This window comes from Bombus flavifrons, chromosome 10 (assembly GCF_040668555.2).
Source record: "Bombus flavifrons isolate JBK064 chromosome 10, iyBomFlav1_principal, whole genome shotgun sequence".
Taxonomy (NCBI): Eukaryota; Metazoa; Arthropoda; class Insecta; order Hymenoptera; family Apidae; genus Bombus; species Bombus flavifrons.
In genome coordinates this window covers 6,294,288-6,310,794 of record NC_138451.1, presented here as the reverse complement: position 1 = coordinate 6,310,794, position 16,507 = coordinate 6,294,288, and the positions used below count along the sequence as shown (strand labels likewise).

The window sequence follows — 16,507 nt, the reverse complement described above, 5'->3', positions numbered from 1 at the left end:
ATAGTGAGATAGGTTAGGATGAGAAATCATCAAATCAGCTATAACTTCAATTAAATTAGGTACTCAACACACAAAGGTGCCTATTATAAAATTACAAAAAGTTTATAATCTTTATTAGTGAAAAGATTGCAGAGTCGACAAATTTATATTTCAGTATAGAATTAACTGTACTGGACGTACTCTTTGTTTTCACTTCATATTTATTATAAATTGTACACAAAATACAAGTCTCGCAAAAAGTATGTTGAATATAGAGATTCACCGAAATAAAACATAATACTGACAAAAGTAAATATAAAAAAAGTGTTCAAAAAGTACTGATCTTACATACTATTTGAGAAGATACAATAATATCAAAGAGTGGAATGTCTTCTACAAATGTTAAAATACTTTCAAGAAACAAATCATGTTTTAACTATTTTAACTAAAAATATCTCAATTTTAGCTTCAAACATTATAACTAATATGTTCTCCTTTTGCATAATGAGATGCATGCTTTTTTGTTTCTTTTTCTTCCCACAATCTGATATTAAACATTCTCCAATTGATTTGGCTTTAACCAATGGTAATTCCACATTATACATTCCAGGTTCCGGAACACGCTCAATAATTTTTACTTTAATACAGCTATCGGAAACAACTAATTCTGAGATTCATATTTCTATTTACTCAGCATCTTCCTTAGGTTTCGGTTTGAGAAATTTACATATCATATTATTAACGCTTTCTCCATCACGAAATTTCAGATATACACCGTCTATGGAAGGTATACCATCATATGTACATAACAGGGGAACTTTAGTTGCTACTATGTTAGCCAGATAATCATCTATTTCTTTTATCAGAGGAATATCTCTAGGAACATCTTTTAGTACGACCTTTGTCATACAATATTGGAGCTTTTTTAAAAATTGGATTAATAGATTAAATAGATATAAATACTTCCAAACTATATTATCATACATATATTAAATTATAACCCACCTCCTTCAAATTATCAGGTAAAATCTTAAGTTTCTTCATATCTGTAACTTCTTTTCTACCAAGATCAAGATATAAAATTGTAATTCTACCATCTTCTACCCTAGTAACAAATGCACGATAATAATTTTCGTCAGCAGACTGAGCTATTACCATATCTCCAATATCTGGTGGTTTTCTTAAAAATGGAGCTTTAAGAAAAGAAAAAGAAAATGGTATTTTTATTTTATACGGGCTTATACAGAGTTAGCTTAATTCTTATTAAATGTTATCAACTATATTACGTACATTTTTCAGCGCATTTCGCAACAGTTTGCATAACATGGTTATAATGTTCCAAACCTACAATATTTATGGGACGAACATACAGATGTATATGATTTCGATAACCAGTAATGTATACCTGGAAAAATGGTTTTCATAAAGAAATGATACGTTGTCCAAAAGCAATAGTAAAATAAATAAAATAATAGTAAAATAATAACTATTTTTATCTAGATTGAAACCAAAAATCATACCTCAGTTTCATTATTCACTTCAGCACACTGTACTCCTATTTGTTCAGGTGTTGGAATCCAAGGCTTTACAGTAGCTTTTACCTTAGCATCATTTGTATGAATTAATATTTCATATCCGTCTTGTTCTTTATTGCGTGTTTGGCCTGGTACTTCAAACTCACATACATCACCTTCCTAGAATTTATAATTGAGAAATTAAAAAGTAACATACATTATATATAACAACATATTAGATATTACAGATCTTACTTCAAATTTATGCCTAGCATCAGTTACTTCACATAGTGCACCAAATGCGTAAATATCTGAAAAGATTTTATCGCATGTAGCAATGTTATTAATTGTCCCTATTTTAGCTTCGTCTATAATAGCCATTTTTAAGAATGGTAGCTGAGATATAATATATCCCCTAACCCAATCTTCGTTCATTTTTTGACCATATAACAAATCTCCTATATTTGGACTAAAAATAAATAATTTTACAAACTATATTAACGTTTAATTTGTTGAAATAATGTGTAACACATTGCTATTATTTACTTATTTTTTGAACATTGAACATCTTCCGGGACCACTGCAGATAATGCGGCCATTAATTTATCAAAATGACGTTCTGCACTATTAGGCAATAATGTAATACCGTATATATTATTCTTTAGTTCGGCTTGAATTTCGAGATTACCCACATCTCCAACGGTTAGAACATTAACTATACTTTTTTCTTTGCAGAAAGAGTATATTGCTTTATTGCAAGTGGATATTACTGAAGTAACCACAGTTTCCTCGTCAACGTTTACAACAGTTGAGGTATTTGGATTTTGATCATTATTTGTCTGCATTACTTCTGATGCTGATATATCATTCTCATTTTTAACTTCAACATTAGTTACTTTGTTGGAATCAACCGATGTCATTTTTACACTTATTATATCTTCGTATTTGAAATTTTTATATTTCTCACAAGCTTTTTGTGATAATCGAATTTTAGCACAAAATCTTGGAATATTCTCGTATTTATCAATTTTAAGTTAAATTATTCCGAACCTATTTTGAAAATTTGCGAAAGAATCGAAAAGAAACATCAAAAATTATCACTTACTTACGAATCTGAAAAACATGTTTGAGCAGTGCATAAAAATTGTGAACCAGCATAGGTCTGTGGCTCACTCTCGCGTAAATACCTTGTACTACAGTAAGGTAAAAGCTATCGCTACTAATTTAACTATACAGCAGCGTGGCCGTGGCAATGACCAAAGTTTATTTAAGAAATTTATCGATTCAATGTCAAAATTATTAATCAAGAATAAATGTGATCACTCTCAAGTTTCGTATTTACTTTCGATACATAAGACATACAATTCGAAGATATAAATCGCACGTTTTTTAATACCATAAACTTCAATTAAATTAACGTTTACTGGAATTAGTTAATAACTATTTGTGTTATTGGATAATAAATAAATCATAGACTATCATATAATATCGGAGCAGACGTTTTATCGTGTTTGACGCATTGACGTCCGATTTGACGTGTTTTTGATTTACATCCAATACAAATGATATCATCATGAACACACTGAGCAATTGGTGGCATTGAGCTTTCCAGACAAAATGGGCATTCTAGAACCCGGTTTTAAATGGATGTAGCAGTTATTTTTCTAAAATATCGTTACGTATATCTAGAAACATGTAAAGAACAATTCTTTTATAATAAAGGAATTGTCTATTATCGAAATATACACATCACTCCAATTATTGCATTTGCAAGTTTGAAGGTCACTGCTGGCAGTGCTCCTTTCACAACTATGACTTACTTTCTTTTTCCTTCGTTAATGTATCTCCAAATAAATAATTTTAAATCACATCCTTCATAATGGTGGATTAAAGCCGCTATCTGTATTATTTTTAGTCCTATTAAATTCTTTCCATCGATAATAATTAAACAATCACCAACTGTAGCATTTAACATATAAAATAAAACAGATTATTTCGCTGTTTTTCTTATTCTTACCTAAGTCCAGCATGATCGTCAAGACACCCGATTTCGATATGGCTTATCCACGGATAACGATCCTACTTTGATTTTGTTAAATGAAATCCTCAAGATTTACCAATTGCTTTCGTTTTTTTTTTTTTTATATATATATATTTTCTAATATTCTACATATTTCCCCCGTAAAGGCTGTATCGATTGACGCACTGTTTTCCGTCATACAAATCTTATCACCTGCAGCTTCAGTTAAACGTTCCGAAATTGATGCAACAGACGTAATTTTCCCGAGACTTTCTATCAATTGCATTCATCTAAATTTTTAAGCTATGAACATGCAAATTTATGATGTTCCTTACCAGGGCTATACAATAATGTAACTAATGGAGTCTGTTCTCTAAGCACGCTAAAACACTTGCTTGTGCACCTTTACCTAATTTCGTGTCCTTGACATTTATTTTCGAGGTAATTGCAGTTTTGACCTTTTCCTTTTACTTCAACATTGGTATGATCATAAATTTGAAAAAAATGTTTTTTTTTTTTTTACAGAATACTATAAATGTATTAATTATACTGAAACATTTACGTTTTAATAATGATCGATTTATTAATAATAATTAGTTATTATACAGGGTGGTTGGTAACTGGTGGTACAAGCGGAAAGTGGGTGATTCTACGCGAAAAAGGAAGTCGAAAATATAGAATAAACATTTTTTTTTTAATTTTCTTTTTTTAAATTTTTCCATCGACACAACGATCTACAGTGAGATCCGTTATAACGAGACGTGATAAAATGCACGCGTACCGAGCGAAAATTCAAAGTCGACTTCCTCGAAAACAAAGCCCCAAACGAAAAATTTTTATTCTATATTTTCGACTTTTTTTTTCGCCTAGAATCACACCCTTTCCGCTTGTACCGCCAGTTTCCCACCACTCTATATATATCACCTGTATTGATGCATAAACGCTATCGTAAGTATTATACTTTGATTACTATATTAAACGAGCTTGTAAATGGTGAGGTGTTACAGTTGCTTACGGCGATCTGTCATCTGAACAGACACATCAAGTAGGTTAGTAAGCTGATTGTGAGACAGGTCAGGATGATAAATCATCAAATCAGCTCTAACTTCAATTAAATTAGGTACTAAACACACAAAGGTGATTATTATAAAATTACAAAGAGTTTATAATTTTTATTAGTGAAAAGATTACCACAGACGACAAATTTATCTTTCAGTATAAAATTAACTGCACTGGACGTATTCTTTATTTTCACTTCATATTTATTATAAATTTTACACAAAATACAAGTCTCGCAAAAAGTATGTTGAATATAGAGATTCACCGAAATATAACATAATACTAACAAAGGTAAATATAAAAAAGTGTTCAAAAAGTACTGATCTTACATACTATTTGAGAAGATACAATAACATCAAAGAGTGGAATGTCTTCTACAAATGTTAAAATGCTTTCAAGAAACAAATCATGTTTTAACTATTTTAACTAAAAATATCTCAATTTTAGCTTCAAACATTATAACTAATATGTTCTCATTTTGCATAATGAGATGCATGCTTTCTTTTTGTTTCTTTTTTCTTTTTTCCCGATCTGATATTAAACATTCACCTATTAATTTGGCTTTAACCAATGGTAATTGCACATTATAGACGACACACAGATACAAGTTCGCGCTCAATAATTTTTGTTTTAATACAGCTATCGGGAGCAACTAATTCTGAGATTTATTTTTCTATTTACTCAGAACGTTTCACACGACACGGATCAATACAATTACATATCATATCATTAAGGCTTTCTCCGTCAGGAAACTTCAGATATACACCTTCTCTGCTTGGTATATCATCATATGTACATATCAGAGGGACTTTATTTTCCACTAGGTTGTCCAGAACATTAACTATTGATCGTAACGGAGGGATATTTTTAGGAACACCTTTTAGAACGACACTTGATGTACAATATCCAAGCTATTGTAAAAATTGGATTAACAGATTAAATAGATTAAATGGATTAAATAGATATAAATACTTTTAAAATATATTATCTAACATATATTAAATTATAACCCACCTTCTCCAAATATTCAGGAAAAATCTTAATTTTCTTCCTATCTACATATTCTGTACGACCAAGATCACAAAACATAACCTCCACACTTTCTTTCTTTACAGACATAACATGTGCACGATAATAATTGCCGTCATCACGCAGTGCTAATGCAAATACCCCAATATATGGATCTTCCAAAAGTTCAGCTTTAGAAAAGAAAGAAAAATGGTATTTTTGTTTTATACGAGTTTATACAAAGTTAGTTTAATTCTTATCAAATGTTATGAACCATATTACATACATGTTTCAGCACATTTTGCAACAGTTTCCATAATAAAGTTATAGCGTGCCAAACCTAGAGTATCTATGGGACGAACGTACAGATATATATGACTTCGATAAGCAGTAAGCAATACCTGAAAAAATAGTTTTAATAAAGAAATGATACTTTGACCAAAAGCAATAGTAAAATAAATAAAATAATAGTAAAATAATAACTATTTTTATTTAAATTAAAACCAAAAATCATACCGTAGCTCCATAATCCACATCAGTAAACAGTGGACCCAATTGTTCCGGCATTGGAATCCAAGGCTTTATAGTAGCTTTTAACTCAGAATCTCCAACAAGAATTAATACTTCAAATTCGTCTGGTTTCTCATTATCTGTTCGGCCTATTACTCTAAAGTAATAATCCTCATCTTCCTACAAGTTGTAGTTGAGAAATTAAGAATTAACATACATTATATTTAACAGCATATTAGATACCGTACATCTTACCACCAATTTATATGTAGTATCAGTTAATTCACATATTGCAGTGTATGCATACATATCTGAAAGGGGTGGTTCGACTGTAGCAAGCTCTCCAACTTGCTCTAATTTATATTCGTCGATATCAGCCATTAATAAGTATGGTAGCACACATATAAGATATCCCCTAACCCAAGTGCTGTCCACCCTTTGACCAAATACAAAATCTCCTATATATGGTCTAAAAATTAATAATTTTTGCAAAGTATATTAACGTTTAATTTGTTTAATTAATTTGTTTAAATAATGTATAGGATATTACTATTATTTACCTACGCTTTGGCCATCGAGTAAATTCCGGGACCGCTGCTGACATTATATCACAAAACGACTCATAATCAGGAACTGTACCGGTAGGCCATATTCGAATACCATATACACCTTCGTTTATTTCTGTTGCAAATCCGAACGCACCCGTTCCTCCAACATTTAGAGTATTAACTATACTCTTTTCTTTGCAGAAAGAATATTTTGCTGGATTGTAGGCGAATAAATCTGAAGAAACCACAGTTTCCTCAATAACATTTGCAGCAGTTGAGATAGTTAGATTTCGATCATTATTTGTCTCCATTACTTCTGATGTTGATATATCATTCTCATTTTTAACTTCAACCTTAGTTACTTTATTGGAATCAACCGATGTCATTTTTACACTTATTATATCTTCGTATTTGAAATTTTTATATTTCTCACAAGCTTTTTGTGATAATCGAATTTTAGCACAAAATCTTGGAATATTCTCGTATTTATCAATTTTAAGTTAAATTATTCCGAACCTATTTTGAAAATTTGCGAAAGAATCGAAAAGAAACATCAAAAATTATCACTTACTTACGAATCTGAAAAACATGTATGAGCAGTGCATGAAAATTGTGAACCAGCATAGGTCTGTGGCTCACTCTCGCGTAAATACCTTGTACTACAGTAAGGTAAAAGCTACCGCGACTAATTTAACTATACAGCAGCGTGGCCGTGGCAATGACCAAAGTTTATTTAAGAAATTTATCGATTCAATGTCAAAATTATTAATCAAGAATAAATGTGATCACTCTCAAGTTTCGTATTTACTTTCGATACATAAGACATACAATTCGAAGATATAAATCGCACGTTTTTTAATACCATAAACTTCAATTAAATTAACGTTTACTGGAATTAGTTAATAACTATTTGTGTTATTGGATAATAAATAAATCATAGACTATCATATAATATCGGAGCAGACGTTTTATCGTGTTTGACGCATTGACGTCCGATTTGACGTGTTTTTGATTTACATCCAATACAAATGATATCATCATGAACACACTGAGGAATTGGTGGCATTGAGCTTTCCAGACAAAATGGGCATTCTAGAACCCGGTTTTAAATGGATGTAGCAGTTATTTTTCTAAAATATCGTTACGTATATCTAGAAACATTTAAAGAACAATTCTTTAATAATAAAGGAATTGTCTATTATCGAAATATACACATCACTCCAATTATTGCATTTGCAAGTTTGAAGGTCACTGCAGGCAGTGCTCCTTTCACAACTATGACTTATTTTCTTTTTCCTTCGTTAATGTATCTCCAAATAAATAATTTTAAATCACATCCTTCATAATGGTGGATTAAAGCCGCTATCTGTATTATTTTTAGTCCTATTAAATTCTTTCCATCGATAATAATTAAACAATCACCAACTGTAGCATTTAACATATAAAATAAAACAGATTATTTCGCTGTTTTTCTTATTCTTACCTAAGTCCAGCATGATCGTCAAGACACCCGATTTCGATATGGCTTATCCACGGATAACGATCCTACTTTGATTTTGTTAAATGAAATCCTCAAGATTTACCAATTGCTTTCGTTTTTTTTTTTTTATATATATATTTTCTAATATTCTACATATTTCCCCCGTAAAGGCTGTATCGATTGACGCACTGTTTTCCGTCATACAAATCTTATCACCTGCAGCTTCAGTTAAACGTTCCGAAATTGATGCAACAGACGTAATTTTCCCGAGACTTTCTATCAATTGCATTCATCTAAATTTTTAAGCTATGAACATGCAAATTTATGATGTTCCTTACCAGGGCTATACAATAATGTAACTAATGGAGTCTGTTCTCTAAGCACGCTAAAACACTTGCTTGTGCACCTTTACCTAATTTCGTGTCCTTGACATTTATTTTCGAGGTAATTGCAGTTTTGACCTTTTCCTTTTACTTCAACATTGGTATGATCATAAATTTGAAAAAAATGTTTTTTTTTTTACAGAATACTATAAATGTATTAATTATACTGAAACATTTACGTTTTAATAATGATCGTTTTATTAATAATAATTAGTTATTATACAGGGTGGTTGGTAACTGGTGGTACAAGCGGAAAGTGGGTGATTCTACGCGAAAAAAGAAGTCGAAAATATAGAATAAACATTTTTTTTTTAATTTTCTTTTTTTAAATTTTTCCATCGACACAACGATCTACAGTGAGATCCGTTATAACGAGACGTGATAAAATGCACGCGTACCGAGCGAAAATTCAAAGTCGACTTCCTCGAAAACAAAGCCCCAAACGAAAAATTTTTATTCTATATTTTCGACTTTTTTTTTCGCCTAGAATCACACCCTTTCCGCTTGTACCGCCAGTTTCCCACCACTCTATATATATCACCTGTATTGATGCATAAACGCTATCGTAAGTATTATACTTTGATTACTATATTAAACGAGCTTGTAAATGGTGAGGTGTTACAGTTGCTTACGGCGATCTGTCATCTGAACAGACACATCAAGTACGTTAGTAAGCTGATTGTGAGACAGGTCAGGATGATAAATCATCAAATCAGCTCTAACTTCAATTAAATTAGGTACTAAACACACAAAGGTGATTATTATAAAATTACAAAGAGTTTATAATTTTTATTAGTGAAAAGATTACCACAGACGACAAATTTATCTTGCAGTATAGAATTAACTGCACTGGACGTACTCTTTGTTTTCACTTCATATTTATTATAAATTGTACACAAAATACAAGTCTCGCAAAAAGTATGTTGAATATAGAGATTCACCGAAATAAAACATAATACTGACAAAAGTAAATATAAAAAAAGTGTTCAAAAAGTACTGATCTTACATACTATTTGAGAAGATACAATAATATCAAAGAGTGGAATGTCTTCTACAAATGTTAAAATACTTTCAAGAAACAAATCATGTTTTAACTATTTTAACTAAAAATATCTCAATTTTAGCTTCAAACATTATAACTAATATGTTCTCATTTTGCATAATGAGATGCATGCTTTCTTTTTGTTTCTTTTTTTTTTTTCCCGATCTGATATTAAACATTCACCAATTAATTTGGCTTTAACCAATGGTAATTGCACATTATAGACGACACACAGATACAAGTTCGCGCTCAATAATTTTTGTTTTAATACAACTGTCGGGAGCAACTAATTCTGAGATTCATTTTTCTATTTACTCAGAAGGTTTTACACGGTACGGCTCGATACATCTACATATCATATTATTAACGCTGTCTCCGTCAGGATATTTCAGATATACACCATCCATGTTAGGTAGACCATCATATGTACATATCAGGGGAACTTTATTTTCCACTAGGTTGTCCAGAATTTCAATTATTGGTATTAACGGAGGGATATCTTTAGGAATACCTTGTAGAAGGATTTTTGATATACAATATCCAAGCTATTTTAAAAATTGGATTAACAGATTAAATAGATTAAATGGATTAAATAAATATAAATACTTTTAAAATATATTATCAAACATATATTAAATTATAACCCACCTTCTTCAAATAATCGGGAAAAATCCTAAGTTTCTTCCTATCTACATATTCTCTACGACCAAGATCATGGTACATAACATGCGCTCTATCTTCTTCTAGCTTAGTAACATATGCACGATAATAATTGCCGTCAGCAGACAGTGCTAATACTGATTGCCCAATATTTGGTTCTTTCAAAAATGGAGCTTTGGAAAAGAAAGAAAAATGGTATTTTTGTTTTATACCGGTTTACACAAAACTTTGTATTTAAGTTTAATTCGTATAAGATGTTATCAACCATATTACGTACATGTTTCAGCGCATTTTGCAACAGTTTCCATAATAAAGTTATAGCGTGCCAAACCTAGCGTATCTAAGGGACGAACGTACATATGTATATGATTTCTATAACCAGTAATGCATACCTGAAAAAATAGTTTTAATAAAGAAACTATACTTTGACCAAAAGCAATAGTAAAATAAATAAAATAATAGTAAAATAATAACTATTTTTATTTAAATTAAAACCAAAAATCATACCGTGGTTCCATAATTCACATCACCACATGGTACTCCCAATTGTTCCGGCGTTGGAATCCAAGGTTTTACAGTAGCTATTAACTCAAAATCTCCTTTAAGAATTAATATTTCAAATTCGTCTGGTTTCTCCTTATCTGTTCGGCCTGTAACTTTAAACTGATAATCTTGACCTTCCTACAAGTTATAGTCGAAAAATTAAGACGTAACATACAATACACTTTACAGCATATTAGATACTGTACATCTTACTTTAAATTTATGTGTAGCATCAGTTAATTCACATACTCCACTAAATGCATACATATCTGAAAGGGGTTTTTCGCATGTAGCAAGGTTACTAACTAGCACTAATTTAGTTTCGTCGATCATAGCCAGTTTTAAGAATGGTAGCACACATATAACATATCCCCTAACCCAATCTCCATCCAATCTTTGACCAAATACAAAATCTCCTATATTTGGTCTAAAAATTAATAATTTTTGCAAAGTATATTAACGTTTTTTTGTTTAATTAACTTGTTTAAGTAATGTATAAGATATTGCTATTATTTACCTACGATTTTTCCATTGAGTAGCTTCCGGGATCACTATATCGTATTGATCCAATAATTTCTCATAATCAGAGGCTGCACTCGCAGGCCATATTGCAATACCATATACACCCTTCCTTATTTCTTCCAGAAATTCGAGCGTACCCGATTCGCCAACTTTTAGAATATTAACTATACTCTTTTCTCTGCAGAAAGAATATTTCGCTGGATCGTAAGCGAATAAATCTGAAGAAACAACAGTTTCCCCATCAACTTTTGCAATAGTTGAGATATTTGGATTTTGATCATTATTTGTCGTAATTACTTCGGATGTTGACGTATTCGTCTCGTTTTGAACTTCTACATTAGTTACTTTGTTGGATTCAATCGATGCCATTTTTACACGTATTATATCCGCATCTGTGAAATTTGTATATTTCTCACAAGCTTTTTGAGATAACCGAATTTTAACACAAAATCTTGGAATATACTTGTATTACTCAATTTTAGGTTAAATTATTCCAAACCTATTCTGAAAATTTGCAAAAGGATCTAAACAGAACATAAAAAATTTTCGGCTATTTACGAATCCGAAAAAGGAAAAACATAGGTTAGAACATTATCAGTATATGCAAATTTTGAAACAGTATAGACCTGTGGCTCACTGTAGCGCAAATACCTGGTACTACAATAAGGTAAAAGCTACCGCGGCTAATTTAACTATACAGCAGCCTGGCCGAGGAAATGAACAAACTTTACTTAACACGTTTATTGATTAAACGTAGGAATTATTAGTCAATAATAACTGTGATCACTCTCAAATTTCGTATTCGATTTTGATTCATAAGACACATTTCAAAGATATAAATCGCACGTTTCTTAATACCATAAACTTCAATTAAATTAACGTTTATTGACATTAGTCAATAACTATTCGTGTTATTGGATAATGAATAGATCATAATCAATCATGTAAAATCCTAGCAGACGTATTCTCGTATTTGATGATTTGATGTCCGACTTGACGTGTTTTCAATCTACATCCAACACAAACGATATGACCATGAACAAACCAAGGAATTTTTGGCAGTGAGATTTCCTGAAAAACTGAGCATTCTAGAACACGGGTCTAGCTGTATTTAATAATTAACTTTCTAAAATATCGTAAAGGGCATCTAGCCAAATCTAAAGAATAATACTTTAATAATAAAAAAGTTATTTAATACCAGAGATACAGACCAATCCAGCTACTGCGTCTGCAAGTTTACAGGCCAGTTCTGGCAATGGTCCTTTCAGTGCTACGCAAATTCATTTACTCCTTCGTTAATGTATCTCCAAATAAATAATTTTAAATCACATCCTTCATAATGGTGGATTAAAGCCGCTATCTGTATTATTTTTAGTCCTATTAAATTCTTTCCATCGATAATAATTAAACAATCACCAACTGTAACATTTAACATATAAAATAAAACAGATTATTTCGCTGTTTTTCTTATTCTTACCTAAGTCCAGCATGATCGTCAAGACACCCGATTTCGATATGGCTTATCCACGGATAACGATCCTACTTTGATTTTGTTAAATGAAATCCGCAAGATTTACCAATTGCTTTCGTTTTTTTTTTTTATATTTTCTAATATTCTACATATTTCCCCCGTAAAGGCTGTATCGATTGAGGCACTGTTTTCCGTCATACAAATCTTATCACCTGCAGCTTCAATTAAACGTTCCGAAATTGATGCAACAGACGTAATTTTCCCGAGACTTTCTATCAATTGCATTCATCTAAATTTTTAAGCTATGAACATGCAAATTTATGATGTTCCTTACCAGAGCTATACAATAATGTAACTAATGGAGTCTGTTCTCTAAGCACGCTAAAACACTTGCTTGTGCACCTTTACCTAATTTCGTGTCCTTGACATTTATTTTTGAGGTAATTGCAGTTTTGACCTTTTCCTTTTACTTCAACATTGGTATGATCATAAATTTGAAAAAAATGTTTTTTTTTTACAGAATACTATAAATGTATTAATTATACTGAAACATTTACGTTTTAATAATGATCATTTTATTAATAATAATTAGTTATTATACAGGGTGGTTGGTAACTGGTGGTACAAGCGGAAAGTGGGTGATTCTACGCGAAAAAAGAAGTCGAAAATATAGAATAAACATTTTTTTTTTAATTTTCTTTTTTTAAATTTTTCCATCGACACAACGATCTACAGTGAGATCCGTTATAACGAGACGTGATAAAATGCACGCGTACCGAGCGAAAATTCAAAGTCGACTTCCTCGAAAACAAAGCCCCAAACGAAAAATTTTTATTCTATATTTTCGACTTTTTTTTTCGCGTAGAATCACACCCCCTCCGCTTGTACCTCCAGTTTCCAATCACTCTGTATATATCACCTGTATTGATTTATAAACGCTATCGTAAGTATTATAATTTGATTAATATATTAAACGAACTTTTAAATGGTGAGGTGTTACAGTTGCTTACGGCGATCTGTCATCTGAACAGACACATCAAGTAGGTTAGTAAGCTGATTGTGAGACAGGTCAGGATGATAAATCATCAAATCAGCTCTAACTTCAATTAAATTAGGTACTAAACACACAAAGGTGATTATTATAAAATTACAAAGAGTTTATAATTTTTATTAGTGAAAAGATTACCACAGACGACAAATTTATCTTTCAGTATAGAATTAACTGCACTGGACGTACTCTTTGTTTTCACTTCATATTTATTATAAATTGTACACAAAATACAAGTCTCGCAAAAAGTATGTTGAATATAGAGATTCACCGAAATAAAACATAATACTGACAAAAGTAAATATAAAAAAAGTGTTCAAAAAGTACTGATCTTACATACTATTTGAGAAGATACAATAATATCAAAGAGTGGAATGTCTTCTACAAATGTTAAAATACTTTCAAGAAACAAATCATGTTTTAACTATTTTAACTAAAAATATCTCAATTTTAGCTTCAAACATTATAACTAATATGTTCTCATTTCGCATAATGAGATGCATGCTTTCTTTTTGTTTCTTTTTTTTTTTCCCGATCTGATATTAAACATTCACCAATTAATTTGGCTTTAACCAATGGTAATTGCACATTATAGACGACACACAGATACAAGCTCGCGCTCAATAATTTTTGTTTTAATACAGCTATCGGGAGCAACTAAATCTGTGATTTATTTTTCTATTTACTCAGAAGGTTTCACACGACACGAATCAATACATTTACATATCATATCATTAAGGCTTTCTCCGTCAGGATATTTCAGATATACACCTTCTCTGCTTGGTATATCATCATATGTACATATCAGAGGGACTTTATTTTCCACTAGGTTGTCCAGAATATTAATTATTGATCGTAACGGAGGGACATTTTTAGGAACACCTTGTAGAAGGATTCTCGACATACAATATCCAAGCTATTGTAAAAATTGTATTAACAGATTAAATAGATTAAATAGATATAAATACTTTTAAAATATATTATCTAACATATATTAAATTATGACCCACCTTCTTCAAATATTCAGGATAAATCTTAATTTTCTTCCTATCTACATCTTCTCTACAACCAAGATCATCAAACATGACATCCACACTTTCTTTCATTACAGTAAGAACACGTCCACGATAATAATTGCCGTCAGCACGCACTGCTAATACCCATTCCCCACTATATGGTTCTTCCAAAAATTCAGCTTTAGAAAAGAAAGAAAAATGGTATTTTTGTTTTATACGAGTTTATACAAGGTTAGTTTAATTCTTATCAAATGTTATGAACCATATAACATACATGTCTCAGCACATTTTGCAACAGTTTCCATAATAAAGTTATAGCGTGCCAAACCTAGAGTATCTATGGGACGAACGTACACAACTATATGACTTTGATAAGCAGTAAGCAATACCTGCAAAAATAGTATTGATAAAGAAATGATACTTTGACCAAAAGCAATAGTAAAATAAATAAAATAATAGTAAAATATTAACTATTTTTATTTAAATTAAAACCAAAAATCATACCGTAGTTCCATAATCCAAATCAGTATACGGTACACCCAATTGTTCCGGCATTGGAATCCAAGGCTTTATAGTAGCTTTTAACTCAGAATCTCCAACAAGAATTAATACTTCAAATTCGTCTGGTTTCTCATTATCTGTTCGGCCTATTACTCTAAAGTAATAATCCTCATATTCCTACAAGTTGTAGTTGAGAAATTAAGAATTAACATACATTATATTTAACAGCATATTAGATACCGTACATCTTACCTCCAATTTATATGTAGTATCAGTTAATTCACATATTGCAGTGTATGCATACATATCTGAAAGGGGTGGTTCGACTGTAGCAAGGTGACCAACGTGCTCTATTTCAAATTCGTCGATATCAGCCACTAATAAGAATGGTAGCACACATATAAGATATCCCCTAACCCAAGTGCTGTCCACCCTTTGACCAAATACAAAATCTCCTATATTTGGTCTAAAAATTAATAATTTTTGCAAAGTATATTAACGTTTAATTTGTTTAATTAATTTGTTTAAATAATGTGTAGGATATTACTATTATTTACCTACGCTTTGACCATTGAGTAAATTCCGGGACCTCTGCTGTCATTATATCACAAAACGACTCATAATCAGGAACTGTACCGGTAGGCCATATTCGAATACCATATACACCCTCCTTTATTTTTGTCCTAAAATTGAACGCACCCGTTCCTCCAACATTTAGAGTATTAACTATACTCTTTTCTTTGCAGAAAGAATATTTTGCTGGATCGTAGGCGAATAAATCTGAAGAAACCACAGTTTCCTCAATAACATCTGCAGCAGTAGAGATAGTTAGATTTCGATCATTATTTTTCTCCATTACTTCTGATGTTGATATATCATTCTCATTTTTAACTTCAACCTTAGTTACTTTATTGGAATCAACCGATGTCATTTTTACACTTATTATATCTTCGTATTTGAAATTTTTATATTTCTCACAAGCTTTTTGTGATAATCGAATTTTAGCACAAAATCTTGGAATATTCTCGTATTTATCAATTTTAAGTTAAATTATTCCGAACCTATTTTGAAAATTTGCGAAAGAATCGAAAAGAAACATCAAAAATTATCACTTACTTACGAATCTGAAAAACATGTATGAGCAGTGCATGAAAATTGTGAACCAGCATAGGTCTGTGGCTCACTCTCTCGTAAATACCTTGT

General features: G+C 31.0%; 1 protein-coding gene and 2 long non-coding RNA genes across 6 annotated transcripts; 1 reads left to right on the top strand and 2 right to left on the bottom strand.

Annotated features, from left to right (window-relative positions):
- Positions 1–182: 182 nt before the first annotated feature.
- Positions 183–16,496, bottom strand: LOC138184178 (uncharacterized). 4 transcript variants are annotated; one of them, XM_069121914.1, is made up of 7 exons: positions 11,732–11,879; positions 11,264–11,660; positions 10,960–11,173; positions 1,500–1,673; positions 1,270–1,384; positions 985–1,172; positions 183–899 (listed from the first exon to the last, which is right to left on the bottom strand). In XM_069121914.1, exons 2-7 carry the CDS (start codon positions 11,635–11,637, stop codon positions 666–668), a joined length of 1,299 nt encoding a protein of 432 aa, XP_068978015.1. In that variant the 5' UTR covers positions 11,638–11,660; positions 11,732–11,879; the 3' UTR covers positions 183–665. The 4 variants fall into 4 exon arrangements, with proteins under 4 accessions (XP_068978015.1, XP_068978018.1, XP_068978016.1 ...); XM_069121917.1 differs by lacking the exons at positions 1,270–1,384; positions 1,500–1,673; positions 10,960–11,173; positions 11,264–11,660; positions 11,732–11,879 and adding exons at positions 10,481–10,595; positions 15,308–15,481; positions 15,557–15,770; positions 15,862–16,496; XM_069121915.1 differs by lacking the exons at positions 1,270–1,384; positions 1,500–1,673 and adding exons at positions 10,481–10,595; positions 10,711–10,884 and having other exon boundaries at positions 11,264–11,879.
- Positions 6,895–12,752, top strand: LOC138184187 (uncharacterized). Its single transcript, XR_011174274.1, has 3 exons — positions 6,895–7,307; positions 11,936–12,404; positions 12,488–12,752. It is a non-coding gene; the product is annotated as an uncharacterized LOC138184187 (long non-coding RNA).
- On the bottom strand, positions 7,921–8,808 carry LOC138184189 (uncharacterized). The gene is made up of 2 exons (XR_011174277.1): positions 8,122–8,808; positions 7,921–8,063 (listed from the first exon to the last, which is right to left on the bottom strand). It is a non-coding gene; the product is annotated as an uncharacterized LOC138184189 (long non-coding RNA).
- Positions 16,497–16,507: the final 11 nt, after the last annotated feature.